The sequence below is a fragment of the Rhinatrema bivittatum genome, chromosome 12 (genome assembly GCF_901001135.1).
Source record: "Rhinatrema bivittatum chromosome 12, aRhiBiv1.1, whole genome shotgun sequence".
Taxonomy (NCBI): Eukaryota; Metazoa; Chordata; class Amphibia; order Gymnophiona; family Rhinatrematidae; genus Rhinatrema; species Rhinatrema bivittatum.
In genome coordinates, this window is record NC_042626.1 from 64,351,083 (window position 1) to 64,367,339 (window position 16,257).

At 46.4% G+C, this 16,257-nt stretch overlaps 1 protein-coding gene across 1 annotated transcript in view; it reads right to left on the reverse strand.

The window, feature by feature from the left end:
- Positions 1 to 16,257, reverse strand: part of LOC115074007 — a 69,155-nt gene that overhangs the window by 13,306 nt on the left and 39,592 nt on the right. Inside the window, exon 4 of the mRNA XM_029573071.1 lies at positions 8,584 to 8,702. Within this exon, the coding sequence (XP_029428931.1) occupies positions 8,584 to 8,702 (119 nt within the window). The remainder of the gene's footprint in view (positions 1 to 8,583; positions 8,703 to 16,257) is intronic.

The window sequence follows — 16,257 nt, forward strand, 5'->3', positions numbered from 1 at the left end:
TTTCTCTCGGCAGGAGAAAAACGCCGGGAAAAAAAAGAGCAAGGGTGTAGAGTATGGGTATCACTGTTCTGGCTCAGAATATCCCCTATACCAACATCGGAGGCGTCAACCTCGACTATAAATGGATGTCAAGGGTCCAGATGGCGAAGGCAAGGTTTTTTTAGGAGGGCTTCTTTGAGGGTTTGAAAAGCCGCAACAGCTTCTGGAGACCATTGTGAAGGGTTGGCTCCCTTCTTTGTCATGGCAGTCAGTGGTGCAGTCAAGGTAGAGTAGTTTGGATGAATGTACAATAATAATTAGTGAAGCCGTGGAAGTGGCGGAGTGCTTTGAGACCAGTGGGTTGAGGCCAGTCCAGTATACTTTTGGTCTTTTGTGGATCCATCTGGAAACCTCTGCTGGACACCACCTAACCCAAAAAGGGAACAGACTCCTGATGGAAAGCACACTTTTCGAGCTTGGCGTAAAGACGGTTATCACGTAGTCTTTGCAGGACTCTGGCATCGTCTGTCTGATGACTTTGAAAATCCTGGGAAAAAATTAGTATGTCGTCTAAATACACAACCACACATTGGTAAAGCATATCTCACAGACCTTTTAGGTCTAGTTTTGTGAAAATCTTGACTCCTTGGAGTCTGTCGAATAACTCTGAAATCAGAGATAAAGGATATTGGTCCTTTATGGCAGGGGTCCCCAACCACTGGTCCGCGGACCAGGATCTGGCCATTGGGGGGTTTTTGCCGGTCCGCAGCACAGCTCTCCCCGGCTGCTGTTCATTAGCTGCCACTGCTGCGGGGGGGCAGGGCGAGGCTGGAAACCCGCTTCCTCCAACCCCAAAAGGGAGGAGGCACGACCCGAAAAGCCAATTAGCACGTCGCGGCTGAGCGGTGAACTACTGCTGTGCTGTGTGCCGGATACACACAGCAAGAAGATCAGCAGGGCCATGGTGGAGCTCATGTCACCACGACCTGAAGAAAAGATCATGTCTAAAAGTGCAGGTGCCCCTCCTCCTTTCTGCCCTTGCAGCCCTGGAAGGAGGAGGAGCATCAGCCACTGCAGGTGCTCCTCTTCCTTCCTGCCCGCGCGACCCAGGAAGAAAAATGTATGCACTAAAATCCAACCCCATCCATAACCCCGCCCCCATATGACCAAAGCCCTGCCCTGCCGGGCCATGGAAACATGGTCTTGCTTGAATCCGGTCCCTGGTGCAAAAAAGGTTGGGGACCACTGCTTTATGGTAATTTCATTAAGCCCTCTGTAGTCTATACATGGATGAAGAGATCCATCCTTTTTGCCAACAAAAAAGAATCCAGTGCCGGCAGGTGACTTGGAAGGCTGGATAAACTCTTTTTGCAAATTTTCTTGGCTATAGCCCAACATGGCCTCAGTCTCTGAAAGAAAAAGTGGATAAACCCTTCCTTTAGGGGGCTCCGAACCAGGGTTTAAATTAATAGCACAATCAAAGGATCTGTGTAGTGGTAATACATCTACTGCTTATTTGGAAAACACATCTTGAAATGATGAGTATTGTGATGGCAAACCTGGGAGAGAAGTAGAGGTTGACATGCAGGGCATAGGTGTTACTTTCTTCAGGCACCGGTTGTGACAAGCCGTTCCCCATTGTGATACTTCCAGGGTGCATGGTCTTGCAACCAGGGTAGGCCAAGTACTACTAGATGAATGGCTTTGTCAAGAACCAAAAATGAGATGGTCTCGGTATGAAGAGAACCTGTTCGCAGGCATATTGGTTTTGTGGTGTAAGAGACTTTTCCTGGGAGAGGCTCGCCGTGTATAGAAGAAAGGAGCAGCGGAGTTGGTGTTGGAACGATAGGAATCCGAAGATGTTCCACAAGCCTTTTTAGAATAAAATTGCCACCTGTACCGGAGTCAACAAGTGCAAGGGTCTGAAATTCGAGAGTCCCGGAAATAATTGAGACTGGGAGAGTCAGTGGAGGAGATGGTATAGTAAGACCTAGGAAGAGTCCTCCCGCGGATCATAGGTCTACATGTTTCCCGGACAGATGGGACATGAATGAACCGCATGGCCAGGTTGTCCGCAGTACAGAGACCTAAACACTTACAGTAGCATCTCTCTTTGGCAGTCAGGTGGCTGCGACCTAGTTGCATGGGTTCTTCTTCTTCAGTGATAGGAGCGGGTGGAGTCTGAGGAGCAGGTGTAGGTCGTGAGCGTATACTCCCTGATGAATGTTTCTTAGGACTCTTTACCTCAGATGAACGCTCAACGCAGGCAATGATCAATTCTGCCAGCAAGGTCAATGAGTGAGTCCAAGGTATCAGGCAAATCATGTGTAGCCAATTCTTCCTTGATACAGGAGTGAAGACCCTCTAGGAAAATTGCACATAAGCATCCCAGATCCCAATGAAGCTCTGAAGACAGGGTCTTAAATTCAATAACATAGTTCGGAAGTGGCTTAGCTCCTTGTTGGAGCACTGAGAGGATCACCTTGCTGGTGGCTGAAAGGAATCAATAAGTTTTTTGCTTGGGACATTGTCTTTTTTAAAAGTATTGGGGCAAAGTTAACTATTTGGGAATATTATTTAATGTGTTTGTGTGTTTGTGCTTTTAATAGTAAGGCAGCGAATAAACAGAAGTTAGACTGTTTGTATTTTTAAATAGTCAGTCAGTAAGGCAGCTAGTAAGCAGTAGCTTGTGTGTTTATTTTTAAAAGTCTGTAAGGCAGCTAGTAAGCAGAAGTTAGAGTGTTTGTATATTTAAAAAAAAAAGGTAGCCAGAAGCTAGAAATAAGCTAGGAGCAGTGTATACCTTAGTAAAAAGGTTGAAAAGTTCAGTTCAGTTACTCACCTTGGAAAGGTGTTGAGGTAGTGTGATTTGGTTTGATTAGGTACCAACATTTGTTAATCAAGAGAGCAGTGAGTCACTCTGGCTGACTAACTGAAGTTAGACAGTTTTTATTTCACAACCCTCCCACCCCTCACCCACCCACCCCTAGCTCATCCTTTAATTTATAGGCAGGTGTCACTTACCAAAAAAAACCAAACAAAAAAACCCTTATTGAGAGTTTGATCATTCCCCTGTAGGCCACTACTAGACATATAGTGAATTCACTAATATATTTAAAGGACATTAATTAGACACATTCCTACTCCCATAGCAACCTAAAACTTAAGTAGGAATTCATCCTGAATTATTTTCCACATGTATATGGGGTCCAAAAAATTTTTTGCAAGGTGAATGATTGATAAGACTGGGTAATCCATATACCATTAGGGTATACTGCCAGACTTGCTGACACCCTGTGTTATGGCTAGACTCAGAACGCACAAACACAGTTATGCAGGTGGCAGTAGTGAGGCAGTCTGGTAGTTGCAGTCTCAGGGACCTCGGCAGAGGGAGCCCTTCTCAGCCCATTGGAATTGGAAGATTCCAAAGCAGGTCTCCCAGCAAGGAAGTACTGTGGATGAGATAAACTGAGAGTTAGAGTACTCACTAGTTGTTTGCTGTAAGTATGCGATTCCACCAGGTTGTAGAAGAAGGAATAGGCACCGAGACAGGGAGAGCAGGCCCTAGAGGGGCGAGTACTTGTTCCCTGTAAGGCACCTGAAATAAAGCAGAGGGATCCCGAGGAGGATACCCAGGTTAGTAGTTACCCTGAAGGGCAGAGAGAGAGCTTCCAGCGGCAGCACGGAAGCAGCAGATTAGCGTAGACAGGAATGGATATGAGTCCCGATTCAAGTCCAGTTCAAGTCCGTGTTCAAGTCCTTGCTAACTCAAGGAGCTAGCAAATTAGAATAGATTATATACCCGGATGGCGTGACATCAGCAAGGGGGAACGCCCCCGAGGTTCGCGCCAAGATTGGAATAAAGATGTGGGTGACGCGCGCACCCTAGTAGGTACCTGGGAGGAGCATGGCGGGAGGCTGCACCATAGCCGATCCAGGGACGCTGCAGAGGTCGGCTTGTAGACGCGGCAGTAGCCATCTTTCCTAGGTAAGCAGGAGGAGCCGTGAATAAGGTGAGGCAAATGGGACGAAGCCGTCTAGCACCAACGGATGCAACACTCCAGGGCGGTATTTTAGCACAAAGTTGAATCTGTTGTAAAACAGAGACCATCTTGCTTGTCTTTGATTTAGGCGTTGTTCATGGCGGAGGTACTCCATATTCTTATGGTCTGTAAAGACAGTGACTTGATGTTGCGCTCCTTCGAGCCAAGGGCGCCATTCTTCGAATGCCATCTTTATAGCCAGGAGCTCTTTATCTCCTATTCCGTAATTTTTCTCTGCTGGAGAGAAGCGACAGGAGAAGAATGAGCATGGTTGTGGAACCTTCAAATCAATGGCCTGGCTTAGTACGGCCCCTACGCCAACGTCTGAGGCATCGACCTCAACGATGAAGGGCTTGGTGGGATCCGGATGTCGGAGGCATGGCTTACTCGAAAAGGCATCTTTTAATTTCTGGAATTTAGCTATTGCCTCCGGAGACCAATTTGCAACATTGGCACCTTTCTTTGTCATAGCTGTAAGCAGAACTGTAAGTGAGGAGTAGTTCTTGATGAAAGTCCTGTAATAGTTGGTGAAACCTAAGAAACGTCTGAGAGCCTTTAGACCGGTGGGTTGTGCCCATTTCTTGATGCTCTCCAGCTTCTGTGTGTCAATTTGAAAACCTTGGTTGGAAACGATGTAGCCCAAGAAAGGCACTGATTCCTTGTGGAATTCACATTTGGATAGCTTGGCGTAGAGATGGTTCTCACGGAGTCTTTGCAGTACTCTTTTGACATCCTCCAGATGAGTGGTCATGTCTTGAGAGAATATCAAGATGTCATCTAGATATATAATGACACACTTATAGAGGAGATCTCGGAAAATGTCGTTCATTAAATTTTGAAAGACAGCCGGGACATTGCACAGGCCGAAGGGCATCACTAAATATTCAAAGTGACCGTCCCGGGTGTTGAAGGCCATTTTCCACTCATCTCCAGCTCGAATGCAAAGTAAGTTGAAGGCTCCTTTAAGATCAAGCTTGGAGAAGATCTTGGCTCCCTGTAGTCTGTCGAATAGCTCTGAGATCAGAGGCAGGGGATAACTATCTTTCACTGTTATCTTGTTGAGACCCCTGTAATCTATACATGGACGCAATATTCCATCCTTTTTCCCCCACAAAGAAGAAACCTGCACCAGCAGGAGACTTGGAGGGTCTTATGAAGCCCTTTTGGAGGTTTTCCTGAATATATTCGGACATGGCTTTATTCTCTGCCACGGAGAGAAGGTACATCCATCCCTTGGGTGGTTCAGTGTTAGGCCTCATATTAATAGTGCAGTCATAGGGTCTGTAAGGTGGTTGCATGTCCGCAGCTTCTTTTGAAAAGACATCTTGGAAAGATGCATATTGAGGCGGCAACCCCGACATTACTGGGGTGGTTGGCATGCAGGGTATAGGAGCGACCACCATCAGGCATTTACCATGGCAGTCTGGACCCCAACGTGAAAGTTCCAGTGTAGCCCAATTGAATTGAGGCATATGCTGCTGCAGCCACGGTAATCCCAGTACTATAGGGTGCATGGCCTGCTCTAAAAAAAAGGAGACAGTTTCAGAATGGAGAGCAACGGTTCGTAGACATACTGGTTCGGTGAGTTGGGTTACTTCACCCGGTAAGGGCTCTCCATGAATGGACAACAGAAGCAGTGGAGACTTCATAGTGGTAGTGGGGATCTGCAGGTGCTCCACTAATCTAGGGCAACAGTATGGTACTCTAAGGATCCACAGATCAAGCATACAGGGAGGAGAAGGAGCAGTAAGACCTAAGAAGAGTCCTCCCGCAGGACTTAGGTTTGCCAGTTTCCCGGACATATAGGGCATGTTTGAACAGCATGGCCAGCTTGTCCACAGTACATGCACAGCCCCAATTTCTTCCGTGTTCTTCTCTCTTTGGATGTCAGATGACTGCAGCCTAATTGCATAGGTTCTTCTTCGCCAGCAACTGGGACCAAGAGAACAGGCCTGGGTATGGACTTAACTCGTGCTTCACCTTAAAAGGGTCTTCTGGGAGTCTTGGTTTCTTGAGCCTTGTCATGAAGTCGGCGATCAATCCTTGTTGTGAATTTCACTAGTTCAGCCAAGGTCTCAGGCATCTCACGAGCGGCGAGCTCCTCCTTCAGACGAGAGTTCAGTCCTACAAAGAAGAGGGTCTTCAGGCGTTTCGGGTCCCAGAATAATTCAGATGCCAGTGTCTTGAATTTGATAGCTAAGTCAGCTAATGGTTTATTACCTTGCTTCAGGTGAACCAAAGAGGATCCTGCAGTGGTATACTGGGCAGAATAATCGAAAACTGACTTAAACAGTTCGAGGAATCCTTCAAAGTCATGAAGGATCGGATCCTCGCGCTCCCACAGCAAAGAGGCCCAAGACAATGCTCGTCCATCTAGATACAACAAGATATAGGTGGTCTTGGCATAAGCTGTGGGAAAATGGCTGGGTTGCAGGGAAAAGTGCATGCAGCACTGGTTAATGAAACCTCTGCATCTCCAAACTTTCCCCGAGAAGCGGGTAGGAGCAGATAGAGATACAATAGTCTTGACCGTCACTTCAGACGGTGTAGCTTCTTTACCTGAGGTGGTAGGTGAGTTCATCTGTGTGTGCAGTAAGTTGAATGCAGCAGTTAACCCCTCCAGTGCATTCTGCTGTTCGGAGATATGCTGGGCTAGGCTTGGAATGGCCTGCAATTCAGTGAGCTGAGCTGGATCCATGGAGTTAGCAATTTGTTATGGTTGATCTACAAATCCCACTCAAGACGACACACATCCACTAGACCCATCAGAGAAGCTTACAGAGGATCCCTTCTCGTTCCCCAAACCAAAACCACACACCATTTAACTTTCAGAGACCGAGCCTTCTCCACAGCCGGACCATCACTATGGAATTCTATTCCCCCGGTTCTGAGACAAGAACCATGCCTACCTACATTCAGAAAAGGCTTAAGACTTGGCTATTTAAGCAAGCCTTCCCAGACTCCAATTGAATGACAGCAACATCTTTTAAGAGACTTCACAATATAATGTAAATATTTAATCCTTAACTGCTCAGTTATCTTGCTCTAATTCTTTCCCCAGTTATATCAACCTTGTTGTAATGTAACTTTATGACCTCTTTGCACTTGTTAATGTTCTGTTTTTTTCGTTTTCACACCCCCCTGTTATTTGTAAACCAGCATGATGTGATTTTTAATCATGAATGCCAGTATAGAAAAACTCTAAATAAATAAATAAATAAATAAATAAATAAATAAAATAAATGGTTGAGCGGTGTTTGGGTGGATCCTTGGGTACTGTGGCAGATGAACACGCCCATGGGGAGGAGCCCCATGAGGAGCCACAATACTAGGCTAGACTCAGAACGCACAAACACAGTTAGTTCTTTATTATATAGCTTGAAGAGTACCACCAGAGGTGGCAGTAGTGAGGCAGTCTGGTAGTTGCAGTCTCAAGGACCTCGGCAAAGGGAGCCCTTCTCACCCTGTTGGAATTGGAAGGTTCCGAAGCAGGTCTCCCAGCAAGGAAAGTACTGTCGATGAGAGAGACTGAGAGTTAGCATACTCACTAGGTGTTTGCTGTAAGTATGCAAGTCCACCAGGTTGTAGAAGAAGGTACAGGCACCGAGACAGGGAGAGCAGGTCCTCGAGCAGCGAGTACCTGTTCCCTGTAAGACACCTGAAATAAAGCAGAGGGCCCCCGAGGAGTGGGTACCCAGGTTAGCAGTTACCCCGAAGGGCAGAGAGAGAGCTTCCAGCGGCAGCACGGAAACGGCAGAGTGGCGTAGACAGGAACAGATACGAGTCCCAATTCAAGTCCAGTTCAAGTCCATGTTCAAGTCCTTGCTAACTCATCGAGCTAGCAAATTAGAGTAGATTATATACCCGGATGGCATGATGTCAGCAAGGGGGAATGCCCCTGAGGTTCGTGCCAAGGTTGGAATAAAGACGTGGGTGATACGCGCGCGCGCATCCTAGTAGGTACCTAGGAGGAGCATGGCGGGAGGCTGCACCATAGCCATTCCAGGGATGCTGGAGAGATCGGCTTGTAGACACGGCAGTAGCCATCTTTCCTAGGTAAGTGGGTGGAGCCGTGAATAAGGTGAGGCAAACAGGGCGAAGCCGTCTAGCACCGGTGGCCGTAACATATTGTTCTTTATGTCCCTGTTTTTGTTTTGGCTATAGTTCATGGGACTTTTTTGGGCTTTTTGTTGTGCTGTGATTAACCATCAGTGCCAAGATCTGGGGCTTGCTTTTGAGATCTTCGAAGAATGTCCTGCCAGAGCAGACTGACAGGCAGGAGGGAAGGCAATGTCATCTAGGACACCACAGGTACTAATTAACTTGGTTCCTTGGAGATTGGTGCAATTCTCAGGATTGTGGGGAGAATGAGAGTTAGTGCAAAATCCGTAGGGAGAAATACCCACAGATTCTGCACTAATGTGGGCACTTTTTAAAACTGTTCCCCTTATCTACAATAGTCTTATTCAGGTACCACAAGACTGGCAAAGTAATATTAGGGCATTACCAATAAAGACTGGCTCATTTTCATTACCTTTTTAAAAACAGATCTTATACTCACCCTTTTTGAGCTGCTTTTATTTTCCTTACTTGCTTTCTCCCTAAGTGTCCTCGGTACGCAGCCTGGATTATTATCGAAGCTTTATTCTTAGTTAGATCACTTACACTTGTCTTTTGTTCCTATAGGAAAAAAAAAGTTATTTTCCAAAAGGTACTAAAATTAATTTAAGTATATCTGATGAAAAAGATCTACTAGATTACTACTTATTACTACTTAACATTTCTATTGCACTACACGACATTACATATAGTAACTTACATACAGGGGACGATTTTCAATGGCATTTAGCCATTTAATTAGGGAATTAGGTGGCTAAATGTCATGAGGGGGGATTTTCCTTCCTCACAGGGCTAAGTTTAACCACTGTAAATATGGGTGACCCAAAGCACTGATTTTCAGTACTAGATACCTAAGGCCCTAATTTAATAAGATTTTTTCCCATTCTGTGTCTATGGCAAAAAAACTTAGTATGTCAGGGCCTGATCTTGTAATCTAAAACCAGGAGCCCATATAAAATGACAAGCCTAACTCCAGATGGCCAGATTTTGGCTACCTATATTTAGTAGGATTTTCAACCACAACTCTGTGCAGCTAAAAATTCACTCAAGATTGCCAGCTAAGCGTCAATGGAAACATGTCCAACAACTTTTGGAGTCATTGAAGAAAGAGTACTTGCCGACTCTCCAGTATTGAAGCAAGTGACAATCCAACAAGCCCAACATCTGAGAAGGTAACCTCATCCTTCTCAAAAACAGCCAAGCCCAACGCAACAGCTGGCCTCTAGGACTCTCATCAAGACTTATCCTGGAAACAATGGACGTGTTCGCAAGATTGAAGTAAAGACTGTGAACCAAGGGACAGCCAAAATCTTCTACAGGCCCATCAATGAGGTGGTGCTCCTCATGCCGCATGAAGAGACTTGAACTCCATGGACCGTTGTCCACTTCAGACTCTTTCTCTTTTTGTGTTGTCTGTCTCTCGTTTCAGCTTGGTGAAATCCTTTGAAGAAGACATCGCCTGGAAGACTGAGAGACCGAGATGATCGTGAACCTCCCTGAACATCGACGGATCCAGTTATAGTGAACTTTGCACTGCTGCATAATAATATAAGAACTGATATAGTGGTATCTTGCGATACCAGATGGGGAGTGTTCTGTCCCCAGCAGTGGATACATGTTTGTATCTGTACATATTGTAGTTTAACTGTGTTTAGTGCAGTCCTTCCTTCTGAGGATTCTTAGTGCTGAAATACTTTTTGTAACCCATGATAAAAGTCTGTGAGCCTTTGCCTTCAGGAGAAGCGTTTGCCCTTAAGAGAAGCTTCCTCCCCCCTCCACTTTCTCGCACTATCGGAAGAGCTTAAATGCCCCTCAATCTAACTTGAGTCTTCCTAGGTGCCTTATAGGCTCAAGGGACTGCCCTTCATGCTCCCCCTGTGTCACATGGTTCTTAGGCTCGCTGCCATTGGACCTTGCCCCCAGCTTGTGGAGCCGTGTCCTTTAGCAGCTCTCGACAAGAGTTCAGTCTTGCCCATGCTTCCTTCTGAGCCAGCAGCGCTCTGTAAAACTCCCTGAAACGATCAGGTTTTTTACCTTTTCTTTTACTGCCTCCGGTAGAAGACTAAATCAGCCTCATATCCCTCATGCTTCCTACTTCTACCATAAACTAACTCCTGCAACACAAAAGACCTCCTTCTTCCTCCTTCTACCCTGTCTCCAGTTACCAAACATCTTTGCCTTAGGGCTTACGTTTGAGATGCAACAATTGTAAGTAGAATTTACCTGTACAATAAATAATGTCAAACTTAAATAATCTTTGTCTTGAGGATTGATTGGAGAAAAAGTTTAGCTGCCTGGACTGCAAACTCGGATGTCTGCCTGACCCAGAACACCTGGCTTAGGTGCACATGTGCGCAATTCGCATACTCTTAAAGAGGCTGAGGCGGGAAAGTAGCCCACGGCCCCGGATGATGACATCACTGGGCCTCTGTATAATAGGCAGGGCCAGCCACTTGTTCCCTGCCTTGGCAACAGGTCTCCACGTTTGTTCGTGTGCTCATTGCTTGCTCCTCATTCCTGGTTCTTGGTTCCTGTTCCCATCATCGTTCCTGCCTCCTGTTCCTGGTTCCTGTTCCTTCACCTGCTTCTTGTACCCTTGGACTGATTCTCTAGTATTGACCCCTGCTTGCCTGGACTACACTTGGACTGATTCTCTGGTATTGACCCCTGCTTTGCCTGTGCTACGCTTGGACTGATTCTCTAGTATTGACCCCTGCTTTGCTTGGACTACACTTGGACTGATTCTCTGGTATTGATCCCTGCTTCATCTGGATTATGCTTGATCTGATCTCCTGACTCTGACCTCAGTTCTGCTTCCGGTACCGCGCCTTCCTGCCTCCTGCCCTGCCTCCAGCTTGCCCTGGATTCTCCTTCGGTATCCTAAGGACCTGGCCTCTCAGGCTTTGGCCTATCTTTACCTGGACACTCCCTGCTTCCCTCTGTTCCTGTTGGCGTTTGGTGCTCTGGAACCCTGCCTCATTCGGACCGTCCTTGGACCTCCAATACCTCTCCTGGTTCCTGGCGTACTCTTGTCTACATCAACTGGGAGTCATCACGCAGAGGCCCGCCTAAGTCCAGCCAGCCCTGGCACCCAAGGGCTCAACCTGAGGTGAACGAGGGTTGGTATTGGAGAAGCTCCAGTCGGCCTCCATCTCCTAGCCTGCTCTGCCTCCCAACGGTGGGGACCCATAGGGCTTGCCCTGAGGGTAGTGTCAACCCCTCCTCGAGCCAAGGGTCCACCATCAGCGCAACAAATATTACCTTTTGAAAGGGTGGACATGGACTTTGTAGGGCCACTAGAGAGATCTACTCAAGGAAATGAGTACATCCTCATCATCTTGGACTATGCCACAAGATATTCTGAGGCAGTACTGCTACAGAATATAAAGATCCCAACAGTGGTAACCACCCTAATGAAAGTTTTTTCATGACTTGGGATACCCATGGAGATCCTGATGGATTGGGGAACCCCATTCGTGTCCAAGGTAATGAAACAACTCTGCACTTTGTTCAAAGTAAAAGCTGTACGTACCTCTGTGAATCACTGGCAAACTGATGGCCTCTTTGAAAATTTCAAATGCTCAAACAAATGTTGAGGAAATTTATGGATGAAGATGACATGAACTGAGACGCAATGCTTCCCTCTATGTTGTTTGCTATCTTCAAAGTGCCTCAGAGCTTGTTGGGGGTTTTCCTTTTTGAGTTACAGTATGGGAGGAGACCAAGAGGACTCTTGCACATAGCTCATGAGACTTGGGATGATGAAGGGAACACCGGGCAGAACCTCATTGATTATGTTCTCTGAGTGCCTGATCACCTGAAAAAAGACTTGGAGAGGCTGCACGCCTATGACTAGAGAAGGTTGAGGCTTCCCAATCCCTAGTTTATAATTGCTCCACGGTCCAAAGAATATTCCAGTCAGAGGATCACATCTTTGTCCTAATCCCATCTTTGGAAAGCAAGTTTTTAGCCCATTGGCAAGGACCCTATGAAGTTTTGGAGAAAACAGGGCCCATGAATTATAAAATAGGCCAACCAGATAAACAAAAGAATATTCAAATCTACCACGTAAACCTTCTGAAGAAGTGGGTTGCACAGGAATGTGGAGTAGTGCAAGCAGGAGAGTTTGGGCCAGACATCGGACCTGAAGTGAACTGAACCTAGATTCTTTTCAGAGAGCAGCTGTCCACTGCACAGACAGCTGACAAAAAGCAGCTGGTTGAGCAAAACAAAGATATCTTCTCGAACCTACCAGATCATACCCCACTAGTCCAGCATGACATTATTATGCCTCATGGAGTTGTGGTATGGCAACAATCCTATCAAATTCCTGAGGCCAGGCTTTGCATCATTGAGACCAAAGTGAAGGAGATGCTCCAGCTAATGGTTATAGAAGAGTCTAACAGTGATTGGTTCTCACCCATAGTGTTGGTGCCAAAGTCAAATGGAAGCATAAGGTTCTGTATTAATTTTTAAAAAGTCAGAAAGGTCTCAAAAATCGACACATACCCAGTGTCATGAGTGGATAAACTGACTGAGTGTCTGGGATCAGCCAGTTCATCTCTACCCTGGACCTTATGAAAGGCTATTGGCCGGTACTTCTCACTCCAGCAGCGAAGGAAAAGAGTGCGTTCTCGACACCAGGGGGACTTTTCCAGTTTTTTGTCCTCCCGTTTGGTCTCCATGGTGCCTCTGCAATTTTTCAACCCTTGGTTGACCGCCTGTTCCACCCACATCAAGGGTATGCAGCTGCCTACTTGGATGACATTATGGTATGCAGCTCAGATTGGAGGACACATCTAAGCCAACTTCAGGCCATGCTAACCAGTCTGAGGAAAATAAGACTGACTGCCAAACCTAAGAAATGCTTGTTGGTGTTGCGTTCGTGCCTGTTCTCGCCCTCGCTCTACCCTCTCTACCTTTGTGGCGACTCCCTTCGGGTCTGACAGACAGATGCTGCTGCGGCTTCTCCTCGCCGCTTCTCCCTGGAATCCCTGGGCTGGCCTGACGCTGCGGATCCGCCATGTTCCTGATGACGTAAGGGCGCGCGCGCGTGCTCCAGAGTTTGTACTAACAAGGGCGCGAACCTTGGGGGCGTCCCCCTGTAGTGACTTCATCCGCTTCCAACTTAAAAGGTCTTTGCTACTACGAATTGAGTTAGCAAGGGGAAAACTTTCTCTGCTGCTCTGCCTCCACAAACTTACCAAGGGGTACCTGCTCCTCGGGGGACCTGCTCTCCTTGATTTCAGATTGCTAAGACAGGATCTGGTACTCGCTCCTCGAGGGCCTACGTCCCTGAATGCTCAGAAGACTCCTTATTACCTGGAAGCGATCGCAGATGTGAACACTGTGAGTTCTATTACAGATAGGAATCGGTACTTCGCTCCACGAGGGCCTATGTTCCTAATCTCTGAAGACTCCTTTCTGTCAAAGACGTTATCGCAGGTACGGAGATCGTGAGTTATTATTGCAGATAGGAACCGGTACTTGCTCCACGAGGGGTCATGTTCCTAAAACCCTTCACAGACTCTCTTCTATCTCAGAAGCTATTGCATACCTATATCTGGTACAGTACTATTTCATATTGCAGATAGGAACCGGTACTCGCTCCACAAGGGCCCAGGTTCTTCAAAGTAAAAATCAACAACAAAGAATCCCACCCGGTCAGCTCCACACTGGGAATCCCTCAAGGACCTTAATCTGACTCACTATATCTACGCAGACAACGTCCAAATACTCATCCCGATCACAGAGTCCCTCCCCAAGACCCTCAGCTTCTGGAACAGCTGCCTTCAGTCAATCAACCACCTGCTCTCCAGTCTTAACTTAGTCTTAAACACCAACAAGACAGAGATACTCATCATCGCCCAGGACAACGGCAACGGGTCAGCAAACATTCTACCTACCTCTCAACCAAGTCTCTCCACCCAAGTAAGAGACCTGGGTGTCATCCTGGACAGCCACCTAAACCTTAAAAAATTCATCAACAACACAACAAAGGAATGTTTCTTCAAATTACAGGTCCTAAAAAAATTGAGACCACTTCTCCACTTTCAGGATTACCGCATGGTACTTCAATCCTTCATCTTTTCAAAAATCGACTACTGCAACTCCCTCCTTCTCGGACTCCCAGCCAACCACATAAGACCCTTGCAGATGGTACAGAAATCGGCCACCAGGATTCTGTCCAACACTAACAAAAGAGAGCACATTACTCCTATCCTCTGGAACCTCCATTGGTTACCTATCAAATTCAGAATTCTATATAAAGTCCTAACAATCATCCACAAAGCCTTTCACAATCTCTCACCACTTGATCTAAATATCCCTCTTCAGCCCCACTCTTCCTCTAGACCAGTTAGAAGTTTCTACAAAGGTACACTCTACGCCCCCCCAGCCAAGACCTTGTTAAGGAAACACGCCCTATCTACAGCTGGTCCCCCACAATGGAATGTTCTCCCCCCGGACCTCCGCCAAGAACCTTGCCCACAGACCTTCAAAAAAAACTCAAAATGTGGTTATTAGGCCAAGTCTTTACATAACCCGCCGATCGCTTCTCCTTCTGTAAAATATCCTTTGGACAGCACTTCTCCTTCTACTTCTGTAAAATATCCTTTTGACAGCACTCCCTAATGTACCCCCTCCTTCAGTTAATTTTCGTGATTGACACCTTCTAACTATCATTATTAACAGTTAACCTTTTTAATTCTTAATTCTTAATGTTATTTTTCAATCTCGTGTTAAATTTTTTGATTGTATTTCAATTTTATTTTCAGTTTAATGTAATCTCAATTTAATGTTTGTTGCGACTCTTGAATGTTTCGGATGGTATGCACCCCCAGTTGTTACCCTGGGATCCCAGTTGCAAAACCCTTGTTCCATGTAATGCTATTATTCAACAACTGTTTCAATGTAAACTGACATGATATGTCTTTGCCACATGAACGCCGGTATAGAAAAATTCTAAATAAATAAATGTTCCTAAAGCCCTTCACAGACTCTCTTCTATTCCAGAAGCCATCTCATATACAGATACTGTGAGTTCTTATTCCAGACTGCATACAGGAACCAGTACTCGCCCACGGCTCCTGTTCCTGAATATACTGAAGACTCTCTGTTGCATAGAAGCCATTCCAGATATCTACAACTGTGAGTGTATCATCTACCACTGGTTATGTATCCAGCATACCCTGTCTATTCACTACCTATAATCTCTCTCTAGAGCTCAGCAACCCAGAGATTGCAATTCCAGTATCTGAAGGACTTCAGCCCTGCCGGGCACATCAGTTCACTACTGCCACCTTTGGTGGTTCTACTTCCTGTCTAATAAAGAACTATCTGTGTTTGTCTCTATACTCCAGCCTAGCCGGTGGTCCCTCTCAGGATATCCTCCTGGGGGCGCTGTCATCTGCCATCAGCCCAAGGATTCACCAATTTCCATTAAGTGTTATTTCCTTACACTACTAGAGTGGTATATTACAGACTGCCACTCTGTGGGAGACAACCTACAACAGATCATTAACTGCGCTTACGGAGTATTACAAATCACTAGCTCCTCCCCTTGGGAAAACAGCATTGAACAGATTGCTAACTCCTCCCCTCTGGGGGAGCTCATCGATAACAGATTGTTAGCTCCACCCCTTTGGGGAAGCTAATCTACAACAAATTGCAAACTCCGCCCTCCTGGCGAGGTGACTATAACAGATTGCTAACTCCTCCCCTCTGGGGGAGCTGGTCGATAACAGTTGGGAGGACAAGAAGTCCAGTATCTTGGCTACACCTAGGGGAAAGGAAAAGTCCAACCACAGTTCCGGAACATTGATGTGACCACGCAGTTGCCAGTCCCACAAACGAAAGCAAATGTGACAGCACTCCTAGGCCTTATGGGATACTATAGAAGGTTTATTCCCAATTACCCAAAGGCAGAGCCTCTCACAAGGGTGTTGGTGAAGAAAGCACCAGAGAAAATCCAGTGGATAGCTAAAGCAGTGAAAGTCTTCCAGGCATTGAATGAGGTGTTATGCTCCGAACTGGTCCTGATAAGCCCAGACTTCACCGAGCCCTTCATGGTGCAGACTATTGCTTCAGAAGCAGACTTGGAAGCAGTCTTAGTACA